The sequence below is a fragment of the Equus caballus genome, chromosome X (assembly GCF_041296265.1).
Source record: "Equus caballus isolate H_3958 breed thoroughbred chromosome X, TB-T2T, whole genome shotgun sequence".
In the NCBI taxonomy this organism is placed as follows: domain Eukaryota; kingdom Metazoa; phylum Chordata; class Mammalia; order Perissodactyla; family Equidae; genus Equus; species Equus caballus.
In genome coordinates, this window is record NC_091715.1 from 66,848,468 (window position 1) to 66,876,375 (window position 27,908).

At 45.6% G+C, this 27,908-nt stretch overlaps 3 protein-coding genes across 14 annotated transcripts in view; 2 read left to right on the plus strand and 1 right to left on the minus strand.

Annotated features, from left to right (window-relative positions):
- IGBP1 (immunoglobulin binding protein 1) overlaps positions 1-8,581 on the plus strand; it is a 105,710-nt gene extending 97,129 nt beyond the window's left edge. The window contains exons 7-8 of the transcript XR_011435109.1: positions 7,069-7,222; positions 8,522-8,581. The gene's annotated coding sequence lies outside the window, so the exon portion shown is untranslated. The remainder of the gene's footprint in view (positions 1-7,068; positions 7,223-8,521) is intronic.
- Positions 724-27,908, minus strand: P2RY4 (pyrimidinergic receptor P2Y4). 4 transcript variants are annotated; one of them, XR_002805397.2, is made up of 3 exons: positions 27,771-27,908; positions 3,787-4,922; positions 724-847 (listed from the first exon to the last, which is right to left on the minus strand). XR_002805397.2 is itself a non-coding variant. In XM_070258741.1 (3 exons), exon 3 carries the CDS (start codon positions 4,913-4,915, stop codon positions 3,857-3,859), a length of 1,059 nt encoding a protein of 352 aa, XP_070114842.1. In that variant the 5' UTR covers positions 4,916-4,922; positions 26,570-26,667; positions 27,771-27,896; the 3' UTR covers positions 1,512-3,856. The 4 variants fall into 4 exon arrangements, 3 of the variants coding, with proteins under 3 accessions (XP_070114843.1, XP_070114842.1, XP_070114844.1); XM_070258741.1 differs by lacking the exon at positions 724-847 and adding an exon at positions 26,570-26,667 and having other exon boundaries at positions 1,512-4,922; positions 27,771-27,896; XM_070258742.1 differs by lacking the exons at positions 724-847; positions 27,771-27,908 and adding an exon at positions 5,461-5,520 and having other exon boundaries at positions 1,157-4,922.
- Positions 7,348-25,812, plus strand: ARR3 (arrestin 3). 9 transcript variants are annotated; one of them, XM_070258733.1, is made up of 16 exons: positions 7,348-8,581; positions 13,977-14,014; positions 14,298-14,328; positions 14,479-14,539; positions 14,742-14,786; positions 19,853-20,052; positions 20,173-20,232; positions 20,417-20,484; positions 21,155-21,290; positions 21,476-21,560; positions 21,821-21,893; positions 22,274-22,411; positions 23,934-24,017; positions 24,286-24,309; positions 24,493-24,545; positions 25,649-25,812. In XM_070258733.1, exons 2-16 carry the CDS (start codon positions 13,998-14,000, stop codon positions 25,660-25,662), a joined length of 1,089 nt encoding a protein of 362 aa, XP_070114834.1. In that variant the 5' UTR covers positions 7,348-8,581; positions 13,977-13,997; the 3' UTR covers positions 25,663-25,812. The 9 variants fall into 9 exon arrangements, with proteins under 9 accessions (XP_070114834.1, XP_070114835.1, XP_070114839.1 ...); XM_070258737.1 differs by having other exon boundaries at positions 8,554-8,581; positions 14,298-14,376; XM_070258736.1 differs by lacking the exon at positions 7,348-8,581 and adding an exon at positions 9,738-9,869 and having other exon boundaries at positions 14,298-14,376.

Sequence of the window (27,908 nt, forward strand, 5' to 3'; positions counted from 1 at the left end):
ACGTGCATATATGTTGTCTCCAAGAGAAAATCAAGCATCAGATGGGGAGAGGAAATTAAATAATCCCCAAATGCTATGACTATGACAGATCTCAGACCTCTGTTCACTTAGTGAGTAAAAGAGAAAGAGAAGCCAGCAAAGAGAGAGGAAGTAATAAGAGAGAGAAAAGTAGGAGGAGAGAAATTTTAAAGCAAGGGAATAAAATAGGGAACTAAAATTAAAAGTGTTACAATAAATGGAAGAAATATTTATGTCAAATATGACAAAGGGTTAACATGTATGTTAAATACATTAAGAATATGTTTAGGGGCCGGCCCCGTGGCTGAGCAGTTAAGTCCACGTGCTCCACTGCAGCGGCCCAGGGTTTCGCCGGTTCGAGTCCGAGGCGCAGACATGGCACTGCTCGTCAGGCCACGTTGAGGCAGCGTCCCACATGACACAACCACAAGGACGTGCAACTAAGATATACAACTATGTGCCGGGAGGATTTAGGGAGATAAAGCAGAAAAAAAAAAAAGAATATGTTTAGATATATAAGAAAACCACTAAGATGTCAGTTGGAGAAGGATATGAACAGACAGTTCACACAAGAGGATATGCAAATAGTAAGCCTATGGGAAAGTGTTTAATCCCATGAGTATCAAGGAAATGAAATTGATGAATAGTGTTTAAGCCATCCAAAAAGATTTCTTATAAAGTCCAAGCTAGAGCTGCAAGGGAACTGGAACACTCATGTATTATTGTGGCGCTGAAAATTTATGCAGTCCTTTTGGAAATCAAGATCCATAAAAATGTTCATGCTCTGATCTGGTAATCCCACTCCAGGAGACTTGTCCTACGAACAGAACTACAAAGAAGAAAAAAGCCATACGCATTAAGATGTTCAAAGCACAGAAAAATTGGGAGTTATCTAAATGCCCAATAATAGGGGAACAGTCAAATAAAATATAGCCTACAAAAATGTAATTTTATGCAGCCACTGAAATGATAAACATGAAAGACTGTAGCACAAGGAGAGTATTTACAATAAAAAGTTTCTTAAGAGCAGAATTTTAAGATATACATACACTATGATTACATTTATGTAAAATATATATATATATAATACAAATTGAAAAAGCACAGAACATGGAAAAATGAAAGCAATTGTCTAGGGTTTAGAAGTATAGATGAATATTTTATTTCAAAATTTCCTTTGATATTGTCATAGTGGAATTTTTTAATGTTTTTATAAAAAATTTTAAAGAGGACATGCAACGGGGTCAAGTGAAGTAGAGAAGTCAAAGAGGATGAAGGTAGAGAAAAGACCATTAAACGTCTTCCTTATGAGGTCATTTGTGTTATAGGTACAGAAAAGTGTAGGAAGGAAACCAGATTCAGAGAGTTAAGGGGGTGACTCTGGTGAGGAAATGAGGTTTATGGTACTCTTTCTAGAAATGTGACAATGAAATGAATAAGATGAATAGAAGGGTAGCTAGAAGAGATAGCAGGGTCAAGGTAATAGTGGTAACACTTTATTTTTGTTTAGTTGGGTTTTTTTTTTACAGATGGGATGAAATCAGTTATGGAAGAGACTGAAAATGATGAAGAGGGATAAACAAAGGAACTAGAAAGAGGGCCACCTCTTATTCTGGGACTGGAGGGAAGAAAGGGAGAAAGACAAGATGGATATAGAAGTAGAGTTAACATGAATGAAGCAGAGAGAAGTTGAGGTATTAGATCTCAGTTTTGCAGGAGGCAAGGTAACTCTTAAGGGGTCATAGGGTAGGATGAAGTTGGGGCCTTGAGAAGGCAGAAAAGACAGGAAACAGTTGCCCTGGAATGTTTACTAGGAAGTCAGCAAGCTAAGAGGAATGGGGGCTTAGATGAAGTTCAAAGACGAAGTTTCAGTGGGTCAAGCCAGCCTTGTCCTCTGGCTTCATCTGCTATCTTCTCCAGTCCTAGGAGACAGAAGAAGATTGGCCTAAGGTGAAAGTCAAGGCATTTAATTAAAGTGAGAATGTGAGAGAAGGCAGCCCTAAAGTAGCAGACCACAAAGTCTGGCCAGTTAGTCTCAATTAAGCATAAAAAAGCTAAGTGGACTTGAGAAATGGAGGAGGCTGGGTCAGTTGTGATGGAGAGAGCAGCTTTACTGGGTGGGACTGATGGGTAGGAGAGATGATAGGCAAGGAGGCTGCGATCACAGGAATACACAGGAGAGAGTGCAGATGAGGAACAGGGTATGTAACAGTCTAGGCAGTGGCCATGAGATTGGGAGACTAAGAAGAAGGTCAGTTCATTTACTCCTAACAGAAGGGGTCCTGGGTAACAGGCAGGTTCTGGATATCCAGGGAGGAAGAGGGAGCACTTAAAAGAATGCAAAGAGGCACTTAGGGCATTGAAGTCATTTTGTTCCTGCAGACCAGTCCCAACCTTCCTCTCCAGAGAGACCCCTTAGCAGCAAATAGGCAAGTAAGAGATCAGAGACAGGTCAGCAAGGGTAGCGAGGGTAGGGCAAAAAAAACGGGAAGGCTGAAGACTCAGGAGACCAATGCGCTAGAAGGTGATTTCAGAGGGGGTGCCTAGAAGTGTAAGCCCACCCTTCTCACAAATGCCAGCTCAGAAACTCTTATTTCCCAAGGCTTGGAGGTTAGCTCCCCAAGTTCCATACTCTGCCGCCCCCACCCCACCCCCCGCCATCAACTCCCATAAGCCCATAAGCACTAAGACCACGCTGGTGGGAAGTGACTGGATGGGAGACTCTGAGGGGAGCCGTCCAGTTCCAGTTCCCTGCCCTGGCCTTGAAATCCTAAAGCTTGATCTGCAACAGCTGGTTACAGATTTATCACGTATCTAGGGCAGAAGCTAGAGAAAGGGGAGAGGCCAGTGCAGAGCCAGCTCTGGGCATCGATCCCTGTCACCACCCCAACCACTGCACAAACCTGCTCCACCCCTTCGTGCCAGAACTTACAGCCATAGACACAAGAGCTCCTCCCTCTCATTCTGAGCCATCCCCTCTTCCTTTCATTAAGTATGAGAGCTGTCAAATATGCTCTCAGCAAATATCGTAAAGGAGGTCCATCCCCATTTCTGGTCCAAAGGCTATCAGCTTGGGCCCCACCCCCTGGGGCTCCTCAGGGTCCCCCCGCCCCATGGTATGACGCAGGGCTCCCTCTCTACCTCGTGGCTATACACCAGTTCAACAGTGCCATGCCTCCAGCTGCATGTGGGGACCCTGACATGCAGGCTGTCTGGGATTGTGCCCTATTTTAGCACCTTGGTAGGCAAGGCTATCCTGTCTTTGAGGGGAAACTAGGAAGTGGGTGTGGTTGCTACATATGTCACATCCTTGGCATCTGTGATATACTGTTGCCCCCACTTCCTGACTCTGACTATCACCAGCAGATAAGCCAGGCCAATCCTGAGATTACTTCAGCTTCTCCACCCCTCCAGTTGAATGCTCTGGTCTGGAGGAACACATGCTACACAAGGATGTGCAGGAAAAGGGAGGGGGAAGGAGGACTGGGGAAGATTTCCAGGAAGGCTTATAGGATCAAGAAACAGGACAAATGGCCCCAGGAAGAGGACAGAAACAAAGAGAAAGAAGTAGAGGAGGAAGAGCGGCTGCTACCCACTTTGGCTAAAAAGGAGAGGCCAGCTGAAGGGTTTATGGGCATCACACATGACTTCCCTGGCTTCCTCTAACCCTCAGGGTGAGGGCCTCTCTCCAGGGCCTGGAAAAGAGGAGGAAGCAGCCATATCATCACATGTCACTACTAGGTTCCGTCGCCTCTACCCTGCACTCACCCCCTTTTCTCTCACTTCCTGGCTTCCAGTGTTACAATGTACCTGCCCTAGGGGTAGGGCACCCTCCGTCCTAGGGGGTGGCTGTCCACCTGCAGCTGCTATCCTCAGGCAGGGACACCAGTGCCAGGGAGGAGGCAGCCATGGGGGGCCGGGGGCCGCCACGACTGCAGAGCTGCCAGAGCTGACGTCGATACTTGTTCCCAGTGAGCAGGTAGAGCACAGGATCCAGGCAGCTGTTGGCACTGGCCAGGGGCCGAGTCACTTTGTAGACCACGTTGACAATGTTCAGCACCTGGCAGTCAGCTTCCAACAGCCTTGCCATGTAATAAATGGTGCGGGTGATGTGGAAAGGCACAAAGCAGACAGCAAAGACAGTCAGCACCACAGCAATGGTGCGGAGAGAACGCAGACGAGAAGATGACTGGGCAGCCCCTGGCAAGGGCCGATACAGGCGCCGGGCCATGAGCCCATAGCAGACAAGAGTGACCAGGCAGGGCACGCCAAAGAGCAGCCCCATGATTGCTGAGCTGAAGTACACATAGTGGTCAAATTCCTCAGGCCGAGTGGTGTCATGGCACAGGATGGTGTCCCCCTTGGTGCTGGTTGTGACAAAGAACAGGTTGGGTACAAGGCAGCTGGCTACGACCAACCAAACTGCCAGGCAAAGAAGGCTTGCAAAGTGTGAACAGCCCCAGCGTAGTGCCTGCAGCGGGTGGCAGATGCCCAGGTAGCGGTGTACACTGATGCAGGTGAGGAACAGGACGCTGCAGTAGAGGTTCCAATAGAAGAGAAAGCGGATGAACTTGCAGAGCCCAGGGCCAAAGGGCCAGTGGTTGCGGGCTGCATAATAGTAGATGAGGGTGGGCAGCGACAGCACATAGAAAGTGTCTGACAAGGCCAGGTGGAACATGTAGGTGGCCGTTGCATCCCAGGGTCGGAGGCGAAAGAGGAAGAGCCAGAGGGTAGGGGCATTGAGGCCTAGGCCCAGCACAAAGACAACTGCGTAGCTTACAGGCAGCAGGATGAACTTGAACTCCTCATCAAACTGGCAGTCCAGCTCCACCTCACTTGTGCCAGGATCTGTGGTCAGGCCTAGGGCTGTGGGCAACGAGGACTCTGCATTGGCCATGGTCCCCCTAAAGGTGGAAAGGGCAGAAGTGAGGGTGACTGGATTTCCCTGCCCTCCCCCAAGCCCCTTCCCAGGGCAAAAAAAGTAGAGAATGGGGAGGGCAGTGTTTGAAGGATTAGAGGAGCTGAGAGGAGTGCATTCAGGTGCAACCCAGGCCAGCCTGGCCCCTGCCCAAGCTCTCTTGGTCCAGCCCGGGGAGTGGTGGGCAGTAGGCAGTGCTGGGGCTCAGGAGGGCAGTCAGCGGATTTGGGTTGTTCTCATTCTGCAGCTGACTCTGTCCTTCAGAGCTTGGCTAGCTGAAGGGGGTGGAGACTTACCAGGACTGTCCAATGTGGGAAGACACCCAGACCCAAATTATCTCCTAGCTCATCACAACAGCTGTGTCCCTGTGAATAGGGCATCTCTCCACATGGTGACTTCATCTCTCCTCTCACCCTCATCCCTGTGTCTCCATACTACAGTTACCTCTGACATCTTCCCCCAGCCTGGTCTAGCCCAGGAAACCCATCGCCACCCATACCTAAGAAACTTGGCACGTCTCCTACCTGGTCCCCTTGAAGCTGAGCCCAGCTGACTGTCACCCTTCCCTTTGGCAGCCAAAGGGCATATCCAAGGGGGCGGGGTTAGGGGTGGGGCCTATCCCTCCTCCTGTCCTGGGAGATTGTCAGAGCTAGAAAGGCTCATTGAGATCTTCTAGTCCAACCCACTCACTGTACAGATTGCGAAACTGTGGCCCAGCGAGATTACTATTTAACAGCTTCTAAATGACTGTAGGAGGGAATATACAAGGAAATGTCTGAGTTTACAGATGAAGAGCCAGGCCACTGGAGATAACTAAAACTATAGGAAGTTTGTACAAATCTGTGCAAGTGTGCAGAAGCGTGGGAAATGAATACTAACATGGGCAAGTGCAAGATAACATATTGAAAAATTTTAGAAAATCTGAACTACTGATGTAAATCTTAACTCCATGTGCATATAATTATAACAAATGCTTATACAGCACTATGTGCAAGGCATAGTTCTAAGTGCTTTATACTTATTAACGGCCCCACAGGCTCTCTATGAAGAAGATATTGTCCCTACTTTGTTGATGAGAAAACTAAGGCACAGAGAGTTTAAGTAGTTTGCTAATTAGTGGTACGGTCAAGGTTTGAACACAGGCAGGTGTGCCTTTAAACCAGGCATCCATGTCCTAATTGCCATGCTTAGCTGCCTTTCTAAGCCCCTGGCCATAGTCCAGGAAGGATAAAGAAATATTTCCTGAGAGCCTACTATGTGCTTTATCAAGTTCAAGGCACTGATAGTTCACTAGTAGTGAACAAAACAGACAAAAATCCCTACTCTGCTGGAGCTTGCATACTAGTGGGAGGGAAAAGATAATAAAATTAACAAGTAAAATATACAGATTGTGATCGTTGTTATAGAGAAAAATAAAGGAGGAAGGGGGAATAGAGAAGGAAGGACAAGGGGAATAAAGAAGGGTGCTGTTTTAAATATTAGGGGGACTGTTGAATAAAGACCAGGTGGTTGTGAGGAAGAGGAAACATAGAGAGTTTGGTGGGGACCAGATCATCAAGGTCCTTGGAAGCCATTGTGAGGACTCCTTGGCTTTTACTTTCAATGAATGGGAAACCATTGGGAGTTTACAAGAAAGTGTCAGAATCTGATTTACATTTGAGAAGGATCACTGCCTAGCTTTACGTTGAGAACAGACTGCAGGGCTTGGGGTGTGGGAGGAAGACCAGTTTGGAGGCTACTGCCAATAGAGATGATGGTAGCTTAGACCAAGGTGGTGGAAGTGGTGAGAAGTTGTGAGATTCTGGCTAGATTGTGAAAGTGGAGACAAGATTTACCGATGTGGGGTATGAGAGAAAGAGAGGTGTCAACAATGACTCCAAGACTTCTGGCCTGAGCAACTGGAAAAATGGACTTACTGTTGACAGAGATGGGGAAGGCTGCGAGAGGAGCAGGTTTGGGGAAAGACTGAGAGTTCGTTTTTCATCCTGTCAAATTTAACATGCCTATTACACACACAAGAGGAGATGGCGAGGAGGCAGTTCACTCCTCCCCAAGGATGCTAGCCAGCATGCTTCCCTTACAGATTCCACCCCTTCCTACACACTACCGCTCATCCCTCTCTATTACTCCAGGAGCCCCTGTCTGAGTACAGCAGAGAAAATGCAGAGAGCAAGCCTACATGTTCGAGAGCTGAATGCCGGGGAACGCCAAATTGTCAGGAGCTCTGGGCCTGGGACTCCTGGGGCTAACTAAGGCTCCGTGATCATGAGGTCTTAGGCACAGGAGGTAAGCTCTGGGCCTGGAGGACTCGAAGCATGAGGTGAGTGGTGCTCTCGGGGAGGAGGAGCAGGCTGGAGCAGAATCCACTCTGAAGGGAGCTGGGAAGCAATGGGAACTTTGAACCTGACCTTCAGGTCCTGAAAATGTTGCCCAGTTGGATCCTGAGAGTGAGAGGAGGAGGGAGGCCTTCAAAGGAGGCTCTAGAATGGAGATCCTTCCTCTGTGGCAGGGTGAGGGGCACACAGAAGATAGGCATGGAGGAAGCAGTCGTAGCCTGAGTCCTAGACAGCTGACTGCTGTGATATTACATAGAAGGTCCAGGTGTTTGGAGCCAGGCAGACTTGAATTCAAATCCTTATTCTCCCACGTATTAGTTGTGCGACCCTGGACACCTCTTTGTAACTTAGTTTTCTCACCAGTGAAATGGGGATAATAATACCATCTTTAGGGTTTCCTGAATATTGAACTGGTTAGTAGGTGTGAAAACACTTTGTAAACCATATGATGTTGCTAATCTACAAGGTATTTTGTACTATCACGTTGGTTCCAGGGATGAAGCTGGCCTCTTCAGAGGAGGACAAGCATGATTTGAGGCTTAGCATACACCCACGGGGACATTCCATCCATACACTAGAGATGCCCCAGTCTGAGCCAGCTTCCTGCTCCTACTGCTTCAAACTGGCTTAGCTCTGCTAGGTTTCTGCTGGTCCCCGGACACTGCTGCTGCCACCACTGGCCCCCAGCGGCTACTTCAGGAAAAGACCTCGCCCAACATTCCTCAACCCGACTACTAACGCCCCCACGGGCCAAAAGGAATGATTTGTGCCTTATGAAACGCTGCAGACCAGACTCACTCTCTTCTACGAAACTCTTCCCCACTTTCATTTCTGGGACTTTGCATTACTCTGGTTCTCCTATTCCTCTGGATGTCCCCTCTGACTCTTTCCCTGGCTCCTTCCACCAAACGTGACCCTTCCCCAGGGCTTAATCCTAGAGCCTCTTTTCCTCTCTCCTTTCCTCCCCTCCCCTCTTCTCTCCTTCCCTCTCCCCAATCTCCCCCTTTTCCCGGACTCCACCATTTCTCTTACTCTCTCTCAACATCTTTCATGATTTAACTTAGAAGTTATGAATAATTATAATGACCAATGAGACTCTAGCATACAGGTCTCTCGCTAATCAAAATTTCTCTCTCACAGTCTTATCACAATTGATTTCTACTGAGATTATGGCACATATCACAAACTGCCTAGAATTCTACTCATTTGTATTTCTGTCCATCTCCTCCTGATCTTCCCACCCCTACAGCAGACCCAGCGCTCCTTGAGGACAGGCACCTGGCTTAACCTCTTTCCCACAGTCTTCCAGGTAAAGTTATGATTACATATGTTGCAGGTACTTTTTTTTCCAAATTGTATGTCTCGTTGTCCAAAAAATTGCCTTTCAATTCAGAGTTAAGAAAACAGATACCTTGCACATAGTAGGTGTGCAATACATGTTTGTTGAGTGAATGAATGATTCAGTTATAGTTTGTTGAATTGAATAATTCCCACATCTATAATCTAAGCCCTGCATATATTGTTTGCTGTAGGACATATCCACTTGGGTATCTCATTGACATGTAGAATTTAGTATGTCAGGCAAAGTTTCTTGCCTTCTTCCCCCTGACAGAGATAAATAAGATGTATGGATACCATTGTTGCTGACACCCTTCCGTTCCCCTACTCCTTCAGTCTTTCCAGTCCTCTCCCTCTTGGCTCCTCACATCTAATATTCATAAATGTCTTGATGACAGTTTCTCTGCAATGTTTGCTATTTCCTTGGGGCCTAAAGAAGGAAAAGGAGGAAAGGCATGGTTTCTAATCTCTTTCTCTGAGTTGAGGGAGGGGCAACGAAGGAGAGGGAGGGAGAAGGAAGGGAGGAAGGAAAGGGGGAGGGAAAGAAAGAAATGAGGGAGGGAAGGTAAGTGAAATAGTGAGGAAAATGCAGGCTTTGGAGTCAGACAGACCTAGAGTTTAACTCTGGCTCCGTCATCTACCAGCTATATTACTGTGGATAAGTCTTCCCGAACCTCCATCTTCTCAAATGTAGAATGCGGATACTAGCACCTATCTCGTGGTGAGGAGAAAATGAGGCAATGCGTGTAATGCATAGTGTCTGGCAGTTATCATCCTCTTCGGCATTAGGAATTAAAATATAGGTGAATTTGGAGGGTGTTGGAGGTTAGGAAATTCACCCCAATTGCTTGAGTTTTCTTTAGGAAGTGAAAAAATGAGGTCACCTGCTAAGAATAAGGTGCAGTGTGGAGTGGAACAAGACAGTCACTCAGCCTTGATGGAAAGAAGCAGTAACGGGAAACTCTAGATAATCCAAACTTACGAGTAAAATCATGAGAAAGTGACTGGCTCCATATAACTGCACCCAAGTTAGCCTTGTCCGGGTGTCTTTTCTGTAGCGGTCCATTTAGTCTTTCTAAATGTCTGTTCTTCGTCTCCAGCAAGGCTGTTAACAGCTTTAGCGCAGAGACCAGGACTGCTGTGTCCAGCACCTAGGACAGCGTGGGAAGCTTCTGTTTCTACCATTTGATTCATCTGTCTCCTTCCCATCCTCCCTCACTGAGCCAGCGCTGTCGTCCAGATTCCACTTAAGTCTGCTGGTATGCTTCAGTTGCAATGACAGAAAATTCCAATTCAGCTGACAGAAAAATAAGGAAACTTATTATCTTGCATCTAAGTCCAGTAATGGGCAGCTTTGGAGCTGGCTAATTCAACGATTCAACGTCATTTAAAAAATCCTGATTCTTTCCATCTTTCTGATCTGCAACCCTCAGCATCTTGTTTAGCAACTCTCATGATCACAAGCTGGCTGTTGCAGTTCAGGCACTGCATCCAAACATGGTCATATTCAACGGTAGGAGAGGAAGGCCTCTCTTCCTGTGTGTTTATTTTTATTATTACTCAGGAAACCTTTCCCAGAATCTTCCTAGCATACTTCCCCTCACATCTCAGTGGCCTAAATTTCATCATGCCTATAACTAAACTAGTCACTGGAAAGAGGGATGAAATGACCATGACTAGCTTAGAGGAGCAGAGAACTATGTGGAGGAGGGTGGACTACCTAAAAAAGGGGGATTTTGCCCACAAGAAGGAAGGGGGAGTTGGCTATTGAGTTGATAAACAATCCTATCTGCTATAACACCTTAATGAATAACCAACCCCTTCCTCACTCAGAGAGCTCATCATCACTTCCTAACTGGAAGTCCTGGTTGGGAATATGATTGGGGATGCAGAGTGAGGGTGGGTAAGGACCTGAAAATACCTCTCCCATCAGTCTATCATAGGGGCCAGAAGCTCCATAATTAGAGATGCATTCCTTTGCCTTCTCACTCTTGTCTCCTCATAAAATGCAAATACTCTTGCTCAAAATGAAACTATGATGACAGCTCTCTTTGGGAGACTACTAAGTGAAAGGGACACAAGAAATTTTCTGGGGCAATGGAAATGGTCTATATCTTGATCTGGGTGGCAGTTATACGTGTGTATACATAGGCGTATTAGTTTCCTGTTGCTGCTGTAAAAAATTGGTGGCTTAAAACAGTACACTTATTCTCTTACAGTTCTGAAGGTCAGAAGTTCAAAATCAGTTTCCCAGGGCCAAAATCAAGATCTCAGCAGGGCTGCGCCTGAACTGCAACAGCCACCTTGCAACCACGAGAGACTAGGGGAGAAGCTGTGTTCCTGTCTTTTCCAGCTTCTAGAGCTGCATTCCTTGACTGCGGCCCCTTCCTCCATCTTCAAAGCCAGCAGCACAGCATCTTGCTTCAGTCCTCATATTGCCCTCTATCTCTGTAGTCAAATCTCCCTCTGCTTCCCTCTTACAAAGAGACTAGTGATTACATTTAGAGCCCACTCAGATGATCCAAAATAATCTTCCCATCTCAAGATCCTTAATTCAATCACATCTGCAAAGTCCCCTTTGCCAGATAAGGCAACATTCACAGGTTCCAGGGATTAGGACCTGATATCTTTGGGGCCATTATTCAGCCTACCACAGGAGGTAAAAATTCATCAAGCTGTGCAATTAAGATTTATGCATTTTATTGTTTGTGAATTATATTTTAGTCAAGAAATGCACATACTCCTGGAAAAGAGATAATGATTTCAGTTCAATCATAATAATGAATTAATTGACCTACTAGATCTACTTTCTTTCTGCTAGAGGACCAGGGACCTGAGTTGAAAGAGGAGATAAGCCTCAAGTGTGGGTCTAAAGACAAAAATGAGCTGAGGGCTAGTCCAAAGGTACATTCATTCTGACTTTTCACATTCCCCACAGACACCAAACTTGGCAAGTATATGACTCTTTCCTGTCTGTCCAGCATTAGTTTCAATCCCACTATGGTCCCTGCAGTCTGGGCCTCTAGCTTTCCCTGAAAATCCCTAAGAAGAGAGTTACAGCAACTAAATGGCAAGGCCCTGGGGTGCATACTGGCAAGGAATGGCAAAAGCTAACACAGGTAGCTGTGCAAAGGGAATAGAGGACAGCCTTCCAGTACCCACAGTGTGGAGCGGGAGGCAGGGAAGGCCCAGCCCTCTTAGCCACAGCCATAGGCATCCTCTGAGAAATGGACACCTGTTGCAAAGGGTGAGGGCTGCGTCTACGGATAGATACTACAGATGAGCCAGCTCAACGGGGAGGTGAGAGGGGGAAGGGTCCTGTATCCCCAGAGCTTGGAGGTTCTGTCTCTACATTCTCCATGTCTGTGAAGCCTGGGCCTGGGGCTGGGCCCTATGGGAAGGACAGCCAAGAAAGGAAGATTACTTTTGTTGCTGCCATTGTGGGGGTCTTGGCAGCTGTAGGACAGAAATATCTCTAATTCCATGAGCGGTCATATGAGGCAAGGGAAGCTGCTTAGAGCCTATAGCACGGACTTAGTTTCAGGGATTGGAGAGAGTCAAGAGAGCTGGGGGTAGGGTTTACTCTAGGTGGGGGTGATACAGATGTCAATCGCCTAATCCCTCCACATACAATATCTTGCCAGGAGAACGTGCCCCTGGGCCAAGAATCCTTTGTTACTTTCCTCTCCAACAAGAGAAGTTCAAGGCTCACAGACATGTGCACACAGCTCAATACACTCAGCCTCCCATTCCCCACCCCACCCCCATTCAGGAGATTTACTCCTGCTGTGCACCTAAGCTGGGATAATCAGAGTTTCTAAACATCAAGCTTCAAGAGTCCCAAGTCCCAAGCGGTGGGGGGCTGGGGAAGGGGTACTCTTTCCCATACCCTTGGCTTTTGTGTGGCCTGTAATGGCTGATCAAGAGATATAGAAAGATAAGTGTGACACAAGGCTCTCCTTTCAGAATCACAAAGGCCTAAACTTTGAGCTCTCCTATTTCTAGCCCTCATCATGCTTTTCCTTTAATGTCTTTGACTCCCCTTTGATCCCAGTGCTCAGGTTCAAAGCCTCACAAGGCCAAAACCCTGTAGTTTCCCTTCTCAAGCTCCCCTGATTTTAACACCATCAGATTCAACTCCCTACCCCCACCCTGTCCCAGCAGCAAGAGCCTTCTAATCTTTTAGCTACTAATCTTTTAGCCACTAATCTGCTTTCCAAACTCTTGGCACCTGAGCTATTTATAAAACAGTGTTTTATGCCCCCCCCCGCCCCCCGCCGTCAGAACCCTATTCTTCTCCCCTGACCCCCACCAATCTAAACACTCAGAGGACCTTGAGTATAAGAAGCTGGGGAGGTGAGCATAGCAACCAGAGCTGGAGACGTATGTGAGCTTCATCTCTCTCCCCAGGTAATAGTCCAAAGTCCTCTATTTCCAGCCCATACTAGGTCCCATATCCCTTTCCCTTAGCACTATCCCTTTCCCCCCCTTAATATATCAAGGAGCACTTGAGGGGCACCTCTCCTGACAAGCTAGCTGGCAGGCACTCAGGCTGAGACACCCTGCAAGAGACCTCTGGAAGCTCCCCTAAGCTCACTCCTTTGGCCAAACCTAATATGCATCAAAGAGAAACACTAGAGAGACATCTTCCTCTCTCTAAGGGTCCCTACTCCAAGGCCTAGCACCTGGGGACATGGATGGGGATAAGGATGGGCAAATCTAGGGAGGTGATGAATGGGTTCAAAGAAGGCTTTCAACCTTCATAGAGATTTCTGCCACCAACAACCAAGAGCATGAAGGCACCAACCCCTTCTCTCCCACATCTTTCTTCCTTAGCTGAGGATTAAGGCCACTGTGATTTGAACTCAGGCTCAGAATCCATTGCAGGAGCAAAAGCAGACAGAATCCATTTTTCATCCATTCATTCTTGTATCTCACAAACACGTCTTGGTGCCTTCTGTGTGCCAGATCATGTCCAGCCTCATCCAGTCCAATTTTCCTCACACTTTTCTGGATGGAGACCTCTCTCCAGCCCCTTTCTAGACAAGTTCCTTCTCTCTGAAGGCTCTCAAGAGTGCCCCAGCTATTCCAGGAAGCCCAGCCCTTTCTGGAGAATAGACAGTATGGTTAGTCAACAATTTGTAAAAAATAAGGAGTGTTTTTCCCCATGTCCAGGATGGGTGAGAGTATGGCTGAATAAGTAACCTTGGCAGGAGGGAGAATAAGAGTCACTTGATGGTGGTGAGGTATCTATCTAAGGAGGAAAGGTTGCACCTCACTAGGTGTGTCTGGGTGGTATACCAGAGTCGGGTAAGGAGAATAAAGACTAAATGACTGAGCCTTCCTCCTTCTTTCCCTCTTTCCAGAAAAGGCTCAACATCAACTCCATGGCCAACACCTCCAAGTAAGTAAGAACTTCTAATTCTCTGATTCTGTGACTTGTCGCCTACCCAAACTCAAGTAATTGCCTTTAGGGTAGAGGGATTTCCAACCTCTCTGCAACTGTGGCTTGGACTCTACCCCAATTCTCTCTACCTTTGTGCCATTTCGTGCTCTTTGGACCTCTTCTCCTAATCCCAGGAGTATTTCCTTTTCTCTTCACTTACCTTTCTTTCCTCTCCCTTCCTCTCCTGTTCCCTTCTCTCCCAATCCCTCTCCCTATCCTTTTTCTGATTTTCTCCTCATAGAGTGTTTAAGAAGACCTGCTCCAATGGGAAGGTGAGAGAACTTGGCCCAGCTGGGCAAATAAGAGGGTAAAAGGGATAGGTGGGTATATCCTTCAAGGTCTCAGAGGTTTGGGTTGGGGGATTCAAAGGGATCCATTCAAAGATGATTATGAAAATAACATGGGAGGTTGTTCCACAACAGCTTTCCATCTACCTGGGGAAACGGGACTTCGTGGATCATGTGGACACAGTGGAACCCATTGGTCAGTGAGTCCAAAAAACAAAAGAGCCTGAGGGGAAGGGAATGGGAGAGAAGGAGTGAAAGAAAGCCAAGAAAGGACCATGCAGAAGAGGAAGCCAATTTAAGGGGAAAATGGGAGGAACCATTTCGGGGATCAACTTCTGTCTCATGGTCTGAGAACTTTTCCTGACCAGGGTGCCTGCCATCTCTCCCTCTCTCCACAGATGGTGTAGTCCTGGTTGACCCTGATTACTTAAAAGGCCGAAAGAGTAAGTAAAAGTCCCTGTTGGTCTTGGTATGTGCCAAGGACCCCAAACTGAAACATCACAGATGCCAGACAAGTAACCTGAATGAGTGGACTGGACGAGTGGACCAGAGGGGTATAAGAAAACCAAAAAGTGGTGGGAACTGTGAATGCCTATCTGGTGGGGGCTAAGAACTGTGAGTTTCAGCCCAGTGTGGCCACATTTTCTGATCCTTAAAGAGGAACTGGAAATGAAGGTCAGAAGGAGATCTTTAGAAGCCCAAAGTCTGAAAAGATTATGATGCCCCTTCTCCAAATAATATTCAAAATAGGTATATTTCTAACGCACAAATAAAATTTTATTTTTCAAAATTACACAAAATTTACATGTGTGCTGAAATTAAAATAGTTTCTTTCTAAAATTTTTGCTTTGCTGTTATCTGGACATGGGCTTAGACTACCTATGGAAAGATCCACTCCACCAGAAATCCATATTTTTATGCAAATTTCCTGATTTTCAAATGTTGGCAACTAATTAAAAGATTTTTAAATGCTTGGATAGATCAAAAAACTTTATTTTTCCATAGGCTAAATGTGACCCTCAGGCAGCCATTTTCCAACCTCTGGTATATGTCTTTCCAACTCTCCTTTTGTGTAGGGAAACCCCTTATCTTTTCTGTAAAACAGAAAAAAATAAAAACCCACACAGAAAAAACAATAACTACAGCAAGTAACAGCAAGAGACTTTACTCTGGCCACAGTTCTTTAGATCAAGATTACACTGAAACATTTTTTCCACTGCTTTTTTTTCCTTTTAATTTTTACTCTGTGATCCAATTAGATTGAAAATTGGTTTTGAACTGAAAAAGGCTCAAAACAAACTGATAAATACTAGTCCAGATGTAACCTTTCGATATTGTGGAATAAAATCGCCTTAATCTCTCAGAATACACAGTGTGGCTAAGGAGTCCAGCCAGTTTTCAATATCAGAGGAAATTTGGGGTATAGCCAGTAAATTTTTTTTGTATTCTTTTTAGGAAGACTAGCCCTGAGCTAACATCTGCCAATCCTCCTCTTTTTTTTTTTCTTTTTGCTGAGGAGGACTGGCCCTGAGCTAACATCTGTGCCCATCTTCCTCTATTTTATATGTGGGACGCCTACCACAGCATGGCTTGCCAAGCGGTGCCATGTCTGCACCCATGACTTGAACTGGCGAACCCGGGGCTGCCAAAGTGGAATGTGCGCACTTAACCGCTGAGCCACTGGGCCGGCCCCAAGCCAGGAAATTACACAACTTATTTAAGACTCTCAATTACTCTGTATTGCTAAAACCTAAATAATTTTTTCACATCCCTACAAAATCTTCAGAATAACCTACAGAAAGAAATCTTTAGTTTAAAAAATGCATGTTGATCCAGGAATAAGATACGTTTTTTCCTTTTATCCTACTCTGATGTCCTTTAGTAGAGTTTTGTATTACCATTCGAGTTGCAAATATTTCTTAAATTTATTCCTTAGCTCTTTTATATGTTTTGTTACTTTTATAAAGAAACTTATTTTTCTATCGAAGTGGATTTATTCATGTAAAATACACTTACGCTGTACCATTGAGTGATAACGGCCGGTTGTAGGGCAGTATATGTGGTTGCGTGAATGAAGCGTTGTATAACAAAAATCTATCTGAAATCTCTTGGTATTATTTCTTACAACTGCATGTGAATCTATGATGATCTCAAAATAAAAAGTTTAGGGCTGGCCCGATGGCATAGTGGTTAAGTTCACATGCTCTGCTTCGGCGGCCCAGGGTTTGCAGGCTCAGATCCTGGGTGCAGACCTAGCACCGCTCATTGAGCCATGCTGTGGCAGTGTCCCACATAAAATAGAGGAAGACTGGCACAAGTGTTAGCTCAGTGACAATCTTCCTCAAGTAAAAAGAGGAAGATTGGCAACAGATGTTAGCGCAGGGCCAATCTTCCTCACACACAGAAAAATAAAAATAAACAAAATAAAAAGTTTAATTTCAAAAAGGCAATGAGAGAGAAGTCATAAAAGGCCTAAGGTGGCCTTAGGTTTATAGAAACAAACAAAGCTGGGAAGCAAACACAATAGATATTAATAGCAGTTATCTCTGGAATATGATGTATAATGGTGGAGCATTGATTTATCTTTTGGTTTATATTTTCTGATTTTCAAACAATTAATAAGTATTATTTGCATAATAAACACAAATATAAATTAATACTTTAGAATAGATATTGAATTAAAAAAATTAAAACAAGCTATTTCCTAGCACAAAAAAGGATGATTCTAAACTGCCAGAGAGCCAATAAGATCTTGGGGGAGGTGGTGATACCCTCCCCACATGCCAACTGCAAGATGTGCCGAGAACAACTCATCCGATTAACACCCTCACCTCAGAGGTTACTCCATACTCTTCTGCCTCACCCCTCCTGATCTTTTCCTGTCTTAGTCCTCATTTCTTTCATTTCCTCCCTCCCCCTGCTTCCTTCCAGCCACCTCTTTTCCTCTCCTTCTCATCTTTTCTGTCTTTTCCTTTCCTTTGTCCTTTTCCTTTTCATTTTCTTTCTCTCTCCCTTCTCCCACTTTAATTGGTCGTAATTGAGAACCAAGGTGAATTTATTTGTTTTATCTTTTGAAAATTGTTAAGTTTGTCTTCACTATAGAAAAATTAGAAAGTACAGATGAAGGAGAGACTGCAATCCTATCACTCAGAGATACTCACTAATAATATTTTAGTTCATATTTATTCATATTTTCTGTGCAAAAATTCTATATTTTTATTAAAAATGCTATACTATACATAATTTTTTCTAATCTTCTTTTTCATTTATGTCAACATATAAAAATCTATGAATTTTTAAGTTGCCTAGTACTATATTGTATGGGTGTGCTATAACGTCTTTAGCCAATCTTCAATTGTTGGACATTTTGTGCTCTTATAAAGAACTCTGTAAAGCACACACTTGTATATATATCTTTTCACACCTGTCCAATTATTTCTTTAGACTAAATGCCTAGAAAAGGAATGAATGGCCAAAGGGCATTCCCACATTTTTAAAGCTTTCCATTGCCAAATTGCCCTCCAAAATGTACCAATTAACTCTCTCTCCTGCGATGTATGAGGCTGCCCATTGCCCCAGTCCTTATAAACACTACCATTATCACACTTTCAGTCTTTGTTGTATCTTTTGAATATAGATTAATTTTTATTGTTCTTAATTTTAAAAGCAGACAATATGGTTGTTCAATATTTTGATCTCTTAAAAATACTAAAATAAGTTGCTTTCTACTAGTGGGTGCCTGTTGGTAGTCTTCTTTTCTTTACAGAAAACTTTCCTTTTCTTTTCTTTAAAGAAGAGCTTTTAAAAGGGCTCCTGATAGAAATAAGATGCTCCATCCCTGTTCGACATCTTTCCTTCCCTTGATCTGTCACTCTGTCCTTGGACAGGTATCCCTCTGTGCCCCATGCCACACTCCATGAGGGCATTAAAGAGGCTTTCCATCTGCCCCTAATCTTAGGTACCAGCTGCAAAGTATGCATTCAATTATAACTGTTTCATTTCTGCCAATATTCCCACAATTATCATCATCATCATCTACATTTATAATTATTTTCCAATTTCCAAAAGGATTTCTTATACATCAACTCCTCACAACCGTCCCATGAGTTAAGTTGGGCATGCATGAGTCTGGGCCTTGGAGTGAGACAGGCCTGGGTTGAAATCCTGGGCCGTCACTTAACTGCTCTGAGCTCATTTTCTCTACCTGTAAAGTGGAGATAATAATACTTCAGAGGATTGGTGGCAGGTCTAAATAACATATGTAGAGCTCTTAGTGCAGTCCTATTATTGACAGGTGAAATAACTGAGGCTCAGAGAACTGAAGGGATTTGTACAAGTCATAGTCAAGCCCAGGGATTCTGACCCTAGAGAATTACGTAATGAATACCCTCTACCCACCACCTAGCTTTAAAAAGAATTACAGCAACAAACTGAAGACTCCATGCATCCTTCCCTAATCCCATTCCTCTTCCTCCCTCCCACCTCCTTCTCTCCTTGCCTCCACCCAGGTAACCACTATCCTGAATTTGGTGTTTATTATTCTCACGATGTTTCTATACTTCTACTCCATATCGATATGTCTGTGAGCAACTCTGGTATTGTTCTATATGCTTTTAAACTTTATATGCACAGTATCAGATTGTGCATATCATCCTGCAGCTAGTTTTTTTTACTCAATAGTTTTTGAGACTTAACCATGTTGATACATGGAATTCTAGTTTATTTATTTTAAACTCAGTTTAGTATTCCACTATATGAATATACCACAACTGTATTACCTATTTTCCCATTGATAGATATTTAAATTACTTCCAATTTTATGCCATGACAAACATTCATGCAATGGACATTCTCATATCTAACTCCTTGTAAACATGAGCAAGAATTCCTCTAAATTCTCCTTAGGTCATAAGATATGAGCAGATTCAGTTTTACTAGATACTGCCAGTTTTTCAAAGTGGTTGTAGTAATACATGCTCCCAATAGCAATGCGTAATCAACTCCTATTGCTACAGATCTTCACCGACACAGTATGGTCAGACTTTAAAATTTCTGACAATCTGATGGGTGTGAAATGTTATCTCATTGTGGTTTTAATTTGCATTTATCTGATTTCTTAGGAGACTGGACATGTTTTCATATCTTATTGGCCATTCCATTTTGCACTTCTGCGAAGAGCCTATCTTTGCACACTTTTATATTGAGATATTTTTATTTTTATTATTGACTTGTGGGAGTTGTTTATAATTACAAATGCTAACCTTTTGTCTGTTGTATGTGTTGCAAATATTTTCTCCCAGGTGTGTACTTGTTTCATTGTTTGTAAAGACTCTTAATGTAAAGAAGTTCTAAATTTTGCTGTAGTCAAATGTATTAATTCTTTTCTTTATGGCCGCACTGTTTCTATCATATTACATTGTCTCTCCGTGTCTTCCTATGAGCCATTTAAGACCTCCTTTTCCCTTCAGGCCTGACTCCTTTGTCTCCCCTCTGTCTCCTTTGCCTGCAGTGTTCGTTATGTTGACTTGTGCCTTTCGCTATGGCCATGATGACTTGGATGTGATTGGTTTGACATTCCGCAAGGATCTGTATGTACAGGTCCAGCAAGTGGTCCCCCCTGAGCCCTCCAGCCCCCAGGGGCCTCTCACAGTCCTACAGGAGCGACTGCTGCACAAGCTGGGGGAAAATGCTTACCCCTTTACTCTGCAGGTACTGACCCCAAGTCCTGGGCAAGGTTTCCAGGGAAAATTAAGAGAGGAAGCTAAAGCAGGAGAATAGGGGAAAACTGTCTCTATTTCTTCTGTTGGCTGACCTCTTTCTCATCTCTAGATGGCTGTCAACCTGCCTTGTTCGGTGACACTGCAGCCAGATCCTGAAGATACAGGAAAGGTGAGGTCTGGGTTCTGAGAAAGTTGGACAGATGGTTAGTGCTGGGAGGAGGGACAGAGGGACAAGTGGACAAGACTGAAGAAATAGACAGCTAAGGGATGAGGTCAGGTATTTCCTTACATGCCCATGAGGAAGGGAGGGGTAGTGTTGGAAATGAGTTCTCTTTGTCTCTGCCCCTTTGCAGGCCTGTGGGATTGACTTTGAAGTGAAAAGTTTCTGTGCTGAAAACCTGGAGGAGAAAATCTCCAAGAGGTATTCTCCTTGGTCCTTTCCAAAATCCCTGCCTCCAGCCTGCACCAGGAAACAGCTCTTCTTCTCAGGACAGAAGCGGCGCTACTTCTAACCTCCATAGCACCATCATTACCAACTCAGATGCCCAGTTCTGATTCCCCTCTGAATTTTCTTCTTTGCTCTAGGGCAAGGGTCAGTAGACTTTTCTGTAAAGGGCCAAAAAAGTAAATATTTAGGCTTTGTGAGCCATATAGTTTCTGTTGCAACTACTCCACTTTGCCATTGTAGTGCGAAAGCAGCCACAGATACAACGTAAATGAATGAGCATGGCTGTGTTCCAATACAACTTTATTTACAGACACTGAAATTTGAATTTTATATAATTTCCAACTGTCATGAAATATTAATTTTCTTTGATTTTTTTCAACCATTTAAAAATGGAATAACTGTTCTTAGCTTGTGGGCCATACAAGAACAGGCAGCAGGCCAGATTTGGCCAGTGAGCCATAGTTTGCTGACCCGTAGGTCAATGTAGGTCTAGATACCTACATTGAGGGTCTAGAGGAGTTCTATGAGGGAGGCCTTCCTCCCCCTTTACTCCCCAAGCAAAGACTGGGCTATGGTGTTGGCATGGGAAAGGTCTGTGGGTCCCAAAGGAGACTTTCTAGCTAACCCCTTGGCCTCTACTCAGAGACTCCGTGAGGCTGGTGATTCGGAAAATACAGTTTGCACCCCTGGAGCCAGGCCCTGGCCCCTCAGCCCAGACCGTCCGCCGCTTCCTTCTGTCAGCTCAGCCCCTACAACTCCAGGCCTGGATGGACAGGGAGGTTTGTGACCCCCACTTCCTGTCTCCTACCCCGCAACCCCTCTGAAACCCTTTCTTCACTGATTTTCTACTTGGGTAGACAGGGTGTAAGCCAGGGTGGCGATAGCACTAACGGAATAGCAATTCTAGGTCTTGACCCAGGCATTCTCATTCCAACCTTGCGATGGGCCTCTCCTCCTACTTCAGGTTCACTACCATGGCAAACCCATCTCTGTCAATGTTTCTATCAACAACTGCACCAACAAGGTCATCAAAAAAATCAAGATATCAGGTGAACCTCTTTTCCTATTTCCTGCACCTGGTCCCAAATCCACAGGTCTTTTTCCAAAACTCTGCCCCACTCACCCAGTCTGCATTCGTCTAGGCTTTCCCTCCAATGCAGGCTTATCAATATAAGTATCTTTGCCCATGAGCACATTTTAGTGCATCATGCATAGTGTGCCCATGTATAAGGTCACTCCTGAGGGCAGTGAGTCGGGGTCTTGAGGATTACTGACTGATTATCGTCATGTGCTTTTCCTGGCTGTTCAGTTGACCAGACCACAGATGTTGTCCTGTATTCACTAGACAAGTACACCAAGACTGTGTTCACTCAGGAGTTCACGTGAGCTGGCGCTGCGGCCGGGGTCAGAGAACCAAAGGGTGGGGTGATGGGAAGAGGGCTGGAGGCAGAGGAGGAATTGGGGTAAGAAGGAAGTGGGTAAGAGCCCAGGACTGAGGAAGGTCAAGGTGAGGGCTGACATGGAGAAAGGGAGGGATTCCCAGGAGAACTATAGGGAGAATACCTACAAGAGGATCATCAAAATGCTGAGAGAGGGAAGGGGCATAAGGATTTCCCACCAGAGGGAATTCTTCCATTCTCCACAGTTAGACAAGCCAGCTCTCTGGGATACTCCAGTAGATTCATGAACTTATGCAAGATATTCTTGGGAATGAAGGTACCCTTAGTTGGCAAGCCTAGCCTAAGTTCTTCTCCTTTCAAAGGGAAACTATAGCTGCCAACTCCAGCTTCTCCAAGAGCTTTGCGGTCACCCCACTCCTGGATGCCAAATGCCAGAAACAGGGCCTGGCACTGGATGGCAAACTCAAGCATGGTGATACCAATCTGGCCTCCAGCACGATGTAAGCTCAAATGTAACTCCCAACCTCCATTTTCTATCCCTAACACATTCTGCATGCTATATGTATAGTTCTAAGGCTTTACCTTCAATGAAGCCTACTTATTTTTTAAAATGTCCCTAGGCTAGTGTTCAGAGATCCCTCTGGGCCTGAGGGCCAACGGAAAGCTAAGTAATACCCATGGGACCAATGGCAGGCTTAGGTCAAAGGCAACAAGAAAGGAAAAAGTGGAGAGGACAAATTCCTTACGTTGTATAATACTTCACAGTTCACAAAGGTCTTACACATGTACTATGTTATCTTCATAAGAATCCTATTAAAGTAGGGTGGATAGGCGTTCTTATTCCATTTTACACTTAAGGACCCTGAGGCTCAGAGAGATGAAGGAACTTGTCTAAGCTTGCATAGCTAACAACAAGTGGCAGAGGGAGAACGGATTCTATCACATGGCATCTGGCTCTAACTCTGTAATCTCTACAGTAGCTACTCTCTAGGGAAGATAGATAGAAATGGAGTAGAGGACTAGGAGATGAGAAATGGAGGAAAAGGAGGACAAAAAAGGAGAATGATAGGAACTGACAGAATTCTATCAAGTCATTCATTTGGTCCTATGCCTTCAGAGGTCCTAGTGTTAGATGTGTCTTCCACCAAAAACCATCTGACAAGTGTTAATTCCCCTACCTCTCCTCATGCCTTATCAGTCATGTAGCTATAGACTGTTATCGCTAGAAAGACTCTTAGAAATCATTCAAACAGCATTATTTTATAGATAGAAGATCAGCATCCCAGAGCAATGAAGAGACTTTCCCAAGATCATACAGATTTCTGTGTCTTGCTTTTCAATCAGCGAGTTTTTTATTGAGCATGTTACATGCTCATTCCCATGCTAAGCAACGTGGGAAGATACAAAGAAGTTTATGACAGTCTCTGCCTTCAGTCAATTTATGGCCTAGATGAGGAACAAAGAGGAGTGAAAATACAATCTAACAGTTAAATGTTAGTACATGTGGTTCAGATTATAAAGCCAATAGAAGTTAAAAGAAGCCAGCACAGCTGGAGAGAGTTTCCTGGCAGAGATAGAATGAGCTGAATCTTGAAGAATGGGTAGGATCTGGATATCAACAGAGGAAGAAAAGAGCATTCTAGATTGGCAGCACAGCATGGGCAAAGGCTAGAAGGTGGGAATCTGCATGGCATGTTCTGAGGCATGGAGAGAGGCTCTGCTGAGGTTGTATCCCAGGTGTTAGGGACTTAGGGCAGAAAAAGTTAGGAAGGTCAGGTGGGGCCAGATTATTAAGAGTCATGAAAGCCAATCAGACTAGTTACATTCAGAGAGGTAGGCTCTTGAGCAGAGAGTGACAAGGTAAAAGTGGTTTTAGGAAGAGAAATGTGGTCCCAATGAGTAGGAGAGATTAGAGCCTGGGAGACCTGTTACAAGACAAAAAATGCACAGGAAGGGACTGGGGGACTGAATGAATTACTCCCCCCCCCCCAAACACACAACAATGAATACTACCACCTTCAGTCTTCGACCTGGAATGGACAAGGAGCTGCTGGGGATCCTAGTATCCTACAAAGTCAGAGTCAACCTGATGGTGTCCTGTGGAGGGTGAGTGAGGGTTCAGGATCTGTCTGGGCAGGGGCTGGATCTGTCTCGCTTCTGTTTTCCTTCCAGTTGTACTGACCCAGTCAAGCTGTTCCCCACCCTTTCTCCCAGACCAGGTTCCCAAACCTGTGAGCTCAGTGAGCAAGCCATCGTCCCCTCCAGAAACCCATTCTGTGCCTGAGTTGGCCTTACAATCCCTCAACCTCCAGTAAAATTAGGTTGCCACTTTCCATTGCCAGCTGCTAATTTTAGGGTGTCATTCTACCCTCAGCATCCTAGGTGACCTGACGGCCAGGTAAGAGACTGTGGGGAGGGGAGACTGGGGCAGGAAGGGGAGGATAAGGAGATAAGGAGACCAAAAACCAAAAGAGTGAGGAGGGAGAGTCTGAGGGCATCCCAGGACTGGAAAACTGAGGGAGAGAGGTTCAGGGAGTGGACTCAGATGGAGACCCGTAACTCCACCTTGGGATCCTCGCAGCGATGTTGGTGTGGAGCTGCCCCTAATCCTGATGCATCCAAAGCCATCACAAGGTGAGTGACCAGGTGGGGCTCACAGGAACGGTAGTTTTGAGGGTTGGGGACCAAGCAGTTCTGATCTCATGAAGTGGGGACTGGCAGTTTGAGTAGAGATTGAATAGCAATAGGCAGTTGGGTGTCTAGGTTTTCAGGGGAAGTTGTGTGTGTGTGTATTGTGTGTGTGGGAGGGAGAAGGTTAATAAGGGAGGGGGGACAGTAACAAGACATTTCTTCAGGGAACTGAAGAGCCCCTTATCAGCTTCAGCTCCATTTTTCCCTCCCTCTCCATGCTTGCTACAGAGGCTGCTAGGTAAGGAAATGTAGGCCTGGAAGCCACATCCCCCTTCCCCCATGGCCACCCTCCATTTCATGACGAGGGAAATGTTAAAAAGCTTCCCTGGGGGTCGGCCGGTGGCACAGCAGTTAAGTGCGCACATTCCACTTCGGCGGCCCGGGGTTCGCAGGTTCGGATCCCAGGTGTGGACATGGCACCACTTGGCAAGCCATGCTGTGGTAGGCGTCCCACATAGAAAGTAGAGAAAGATGGGTACGGATGTTAGCTCAGGGCCAGTCTTCCTCAGCAAAAAGAGGAAGACTGGCAGCAGTTAGCTCAGGGCTAATCTTCCTCAAAAAAAAAAAAAAGCTTCCCTGGAGTATTGCTCTCAACACATGTGCAGTGGAAACATATGGTTTAGCCTCATGTCATAGTTCAGTGCTTTTCACATGCCCTCCTTTCCCTTTCTGCATCACCTGCCCTCTCCACCCCCTGCTCTTCTGGGAAGCATGCTTCCCCCTCATCTTTCATTCCACCCCCCTGCCCCTTACTTCTTCCCTCTTTCACTCTTTAATCCCAAGCCTCTTTCCCACCTTCCATTCTTATTTCCCCTCCAGCAATCATGGGGGACTTTTGTGTTGGGAGATTGGGGAAGGACCAAAGGGAAACAAGCCACTGTCCTTGATGGGGGTGGGCTGGGGGTGGGAGACTACTGAGAGGGGGCTGAGGACCTCAGCTGGGAAGCAGGGAAGGGATCACCTCTCTGGGATCAGGAAAAGGAGTGAACATGGAGGACACTCAGAAAGTTGTTCTAACCCTCCATTCCCCTCTGCTGCTTCGCAAGCTCTGAGGACATAGTCATCGAGGAGTTTACTCGTCAGGAGCCCGGCGAGGAGGAGAGCCAGGAGGCTTTGGCGGCAGAGGGAGATGAGGGGAGCTGAGCACCTTGCTCTGGTGCCTCTGTGTGGGAGCCGCTCTGTAATGCTCTAATAAATTGGCTTGTCCAGACATGCCTGGTGATCTCTTTGCTATTTCTTCCTCCTGGAGGGTAATGGAACTAACAAGAACAAGCGCCCTCTCTCCCTGTCAGTGATTAGATTACTCTGTAGCAGGTGCTTTTCCCTAAGTGACCCCCCAAATTCCCTCTGGCATGGCCACTCGCCCTCTGTGGGTCCTTCAACTTTCCCTTTGCGCCCTGGCCATCCCCGCCACCACCCCACCACTCCATCAGTGATCACCCACTGCCCCAGCTGCTGGGAGCTGCAAGGCCTGCAGGCAGGGCCTGAGGGGGCATGGCCGTGTGCCCAGGCCTTGGGGCTACATCGAAGGTGGCCAGCTTTGATTGAGCGGAGACCACCGCGTGACCTCAGGCAGCGAGTGCCGCTCGCCTGCTGGTGTTGTATGCCTTCGCACATGCGGCCCACAGCAAAGCTTCAGCCTGGAAACCACCCGGAAACCAGACCCGAGGATCAGTCTGTACACAAATACAAAGTTGCGTTCCTGGGGGAGCAGAGTGGTGGGTGTCTGGGTTGGGCCTTGGGGATAGGGACGTGTGACGGTATGGAATGGAGTAGGGGGTTCTCTGGGGAATCAATTTCCTCCTCGCCCAGGGTGACGGCTAACCTACTTATATGCCTCAAAGTGGGGAAGACAAAGATCATCATCCACTTCATGTACAACAGCTTCGACTGCACCTGCCAGGTGAGCCCACCACCAAGGAAGGCATCACACAGTACATTTTTGCCCCCTTCCTTGGCCGACTCACCCAGGGACTCTTCTTGAAGTTATCTAGTGTAAGCATTGAGAAGTTGAGCCAGGACAATCTTCTCAAGAGCCATTCTCCACTTCCACTTCTAAGATTGCCTGGTATTAGGTGTAGAGGAGTGGTACAGAGTGAGTGTGTGACTCTCATTTGCAGGAAACCACTGGAATTGACTTCCTAAGATCATGTACAGGACCAAATAGTGAGTGTTCACTCTCATATCACTAACCCTACACCTCAACCCTTTAGGCCTATTCATCAGAGTAGGGTAGCACCACCCCAGATTATCTGTGGATAAAGAAGGGAAAGAAAAATGTGAAGCCTCCCCAAATTACCAAACCCTGTGCTGTTTCTTTTGCTCTGCCCTCATCTAATCTCCAACTGGAACGCAAAGTCCAAGTGGCCTTGAATCCTTAAATCTGCTGCTCTATAGGGTCTTCCTTAATCAAAACCATGTATTGAGACTAGACCTGTCCTAGGATGGCAGGCCACTTGGTTTGTGGCCATAGCAGTCACTTTTTAGGGATCCAGTTTCCTTGACTCTTTTTATTTTGCCTTTATTAAGTTCTGGCCTTTAAAAGGCTAGTTTCTTTCTCCACCTTCTTTCTAAACACTTGTTTTATGCAAGTTTAGCTGCAGCTATGGGACACAGTTGGTCAGGAGCGTTTTTGCAGCCTAATTCCTAGCTACGTTCACGATTCAACTATTGCAGTGGTTATCTATGACATCACAAGTGGGTGTTAGGCCATGTTTTATGTGAAAAAGGGATTGAGGGACACAATAGGGAGGCTGGTAAGACTAGCAGAGAGGAAGGACAGATACATTACTTTCTCCAAATCTCCACTAAATCTTTCAAATTTCTGCAACACTTTCAATCACAGACATCAATTCTTTCAAGGACACAGCTTAGTGGGTAGATTATTTATGGGCAGAAAGTGGTGATGATGTCATCACCATGTTGGTGAGTAACAAGACTGATCTGAACAACAAAAGGTAAGGTATTACTACAACTTCTGGCATGCCTAGAGCTCAATCTCTATAGGGAGGATCTACTGCGCTCTATTTACTTGGGAGGATTACCAGTGTCAGGGATCAGAAAGGTCATGGGTTCAAGGCTTCTAGGGTTCCTGGTCCAAGAGAAGCATCATCATACCTCAGAGGGCTCTATCCCTATCTACTAATTCTGGGTCAGAAAGGTTCTTACCACTTTCTGGTTGGTCCCTTACATCATTTCTCATTTGTCCAGATGAGTCTCTGCAGAAGAGGGGGAAGAAAAACCCAGACACCTCAATGCAATGTTTACTGAGACCAGTGCCAAAACCAGTTACAAGGTGAAAAGTGT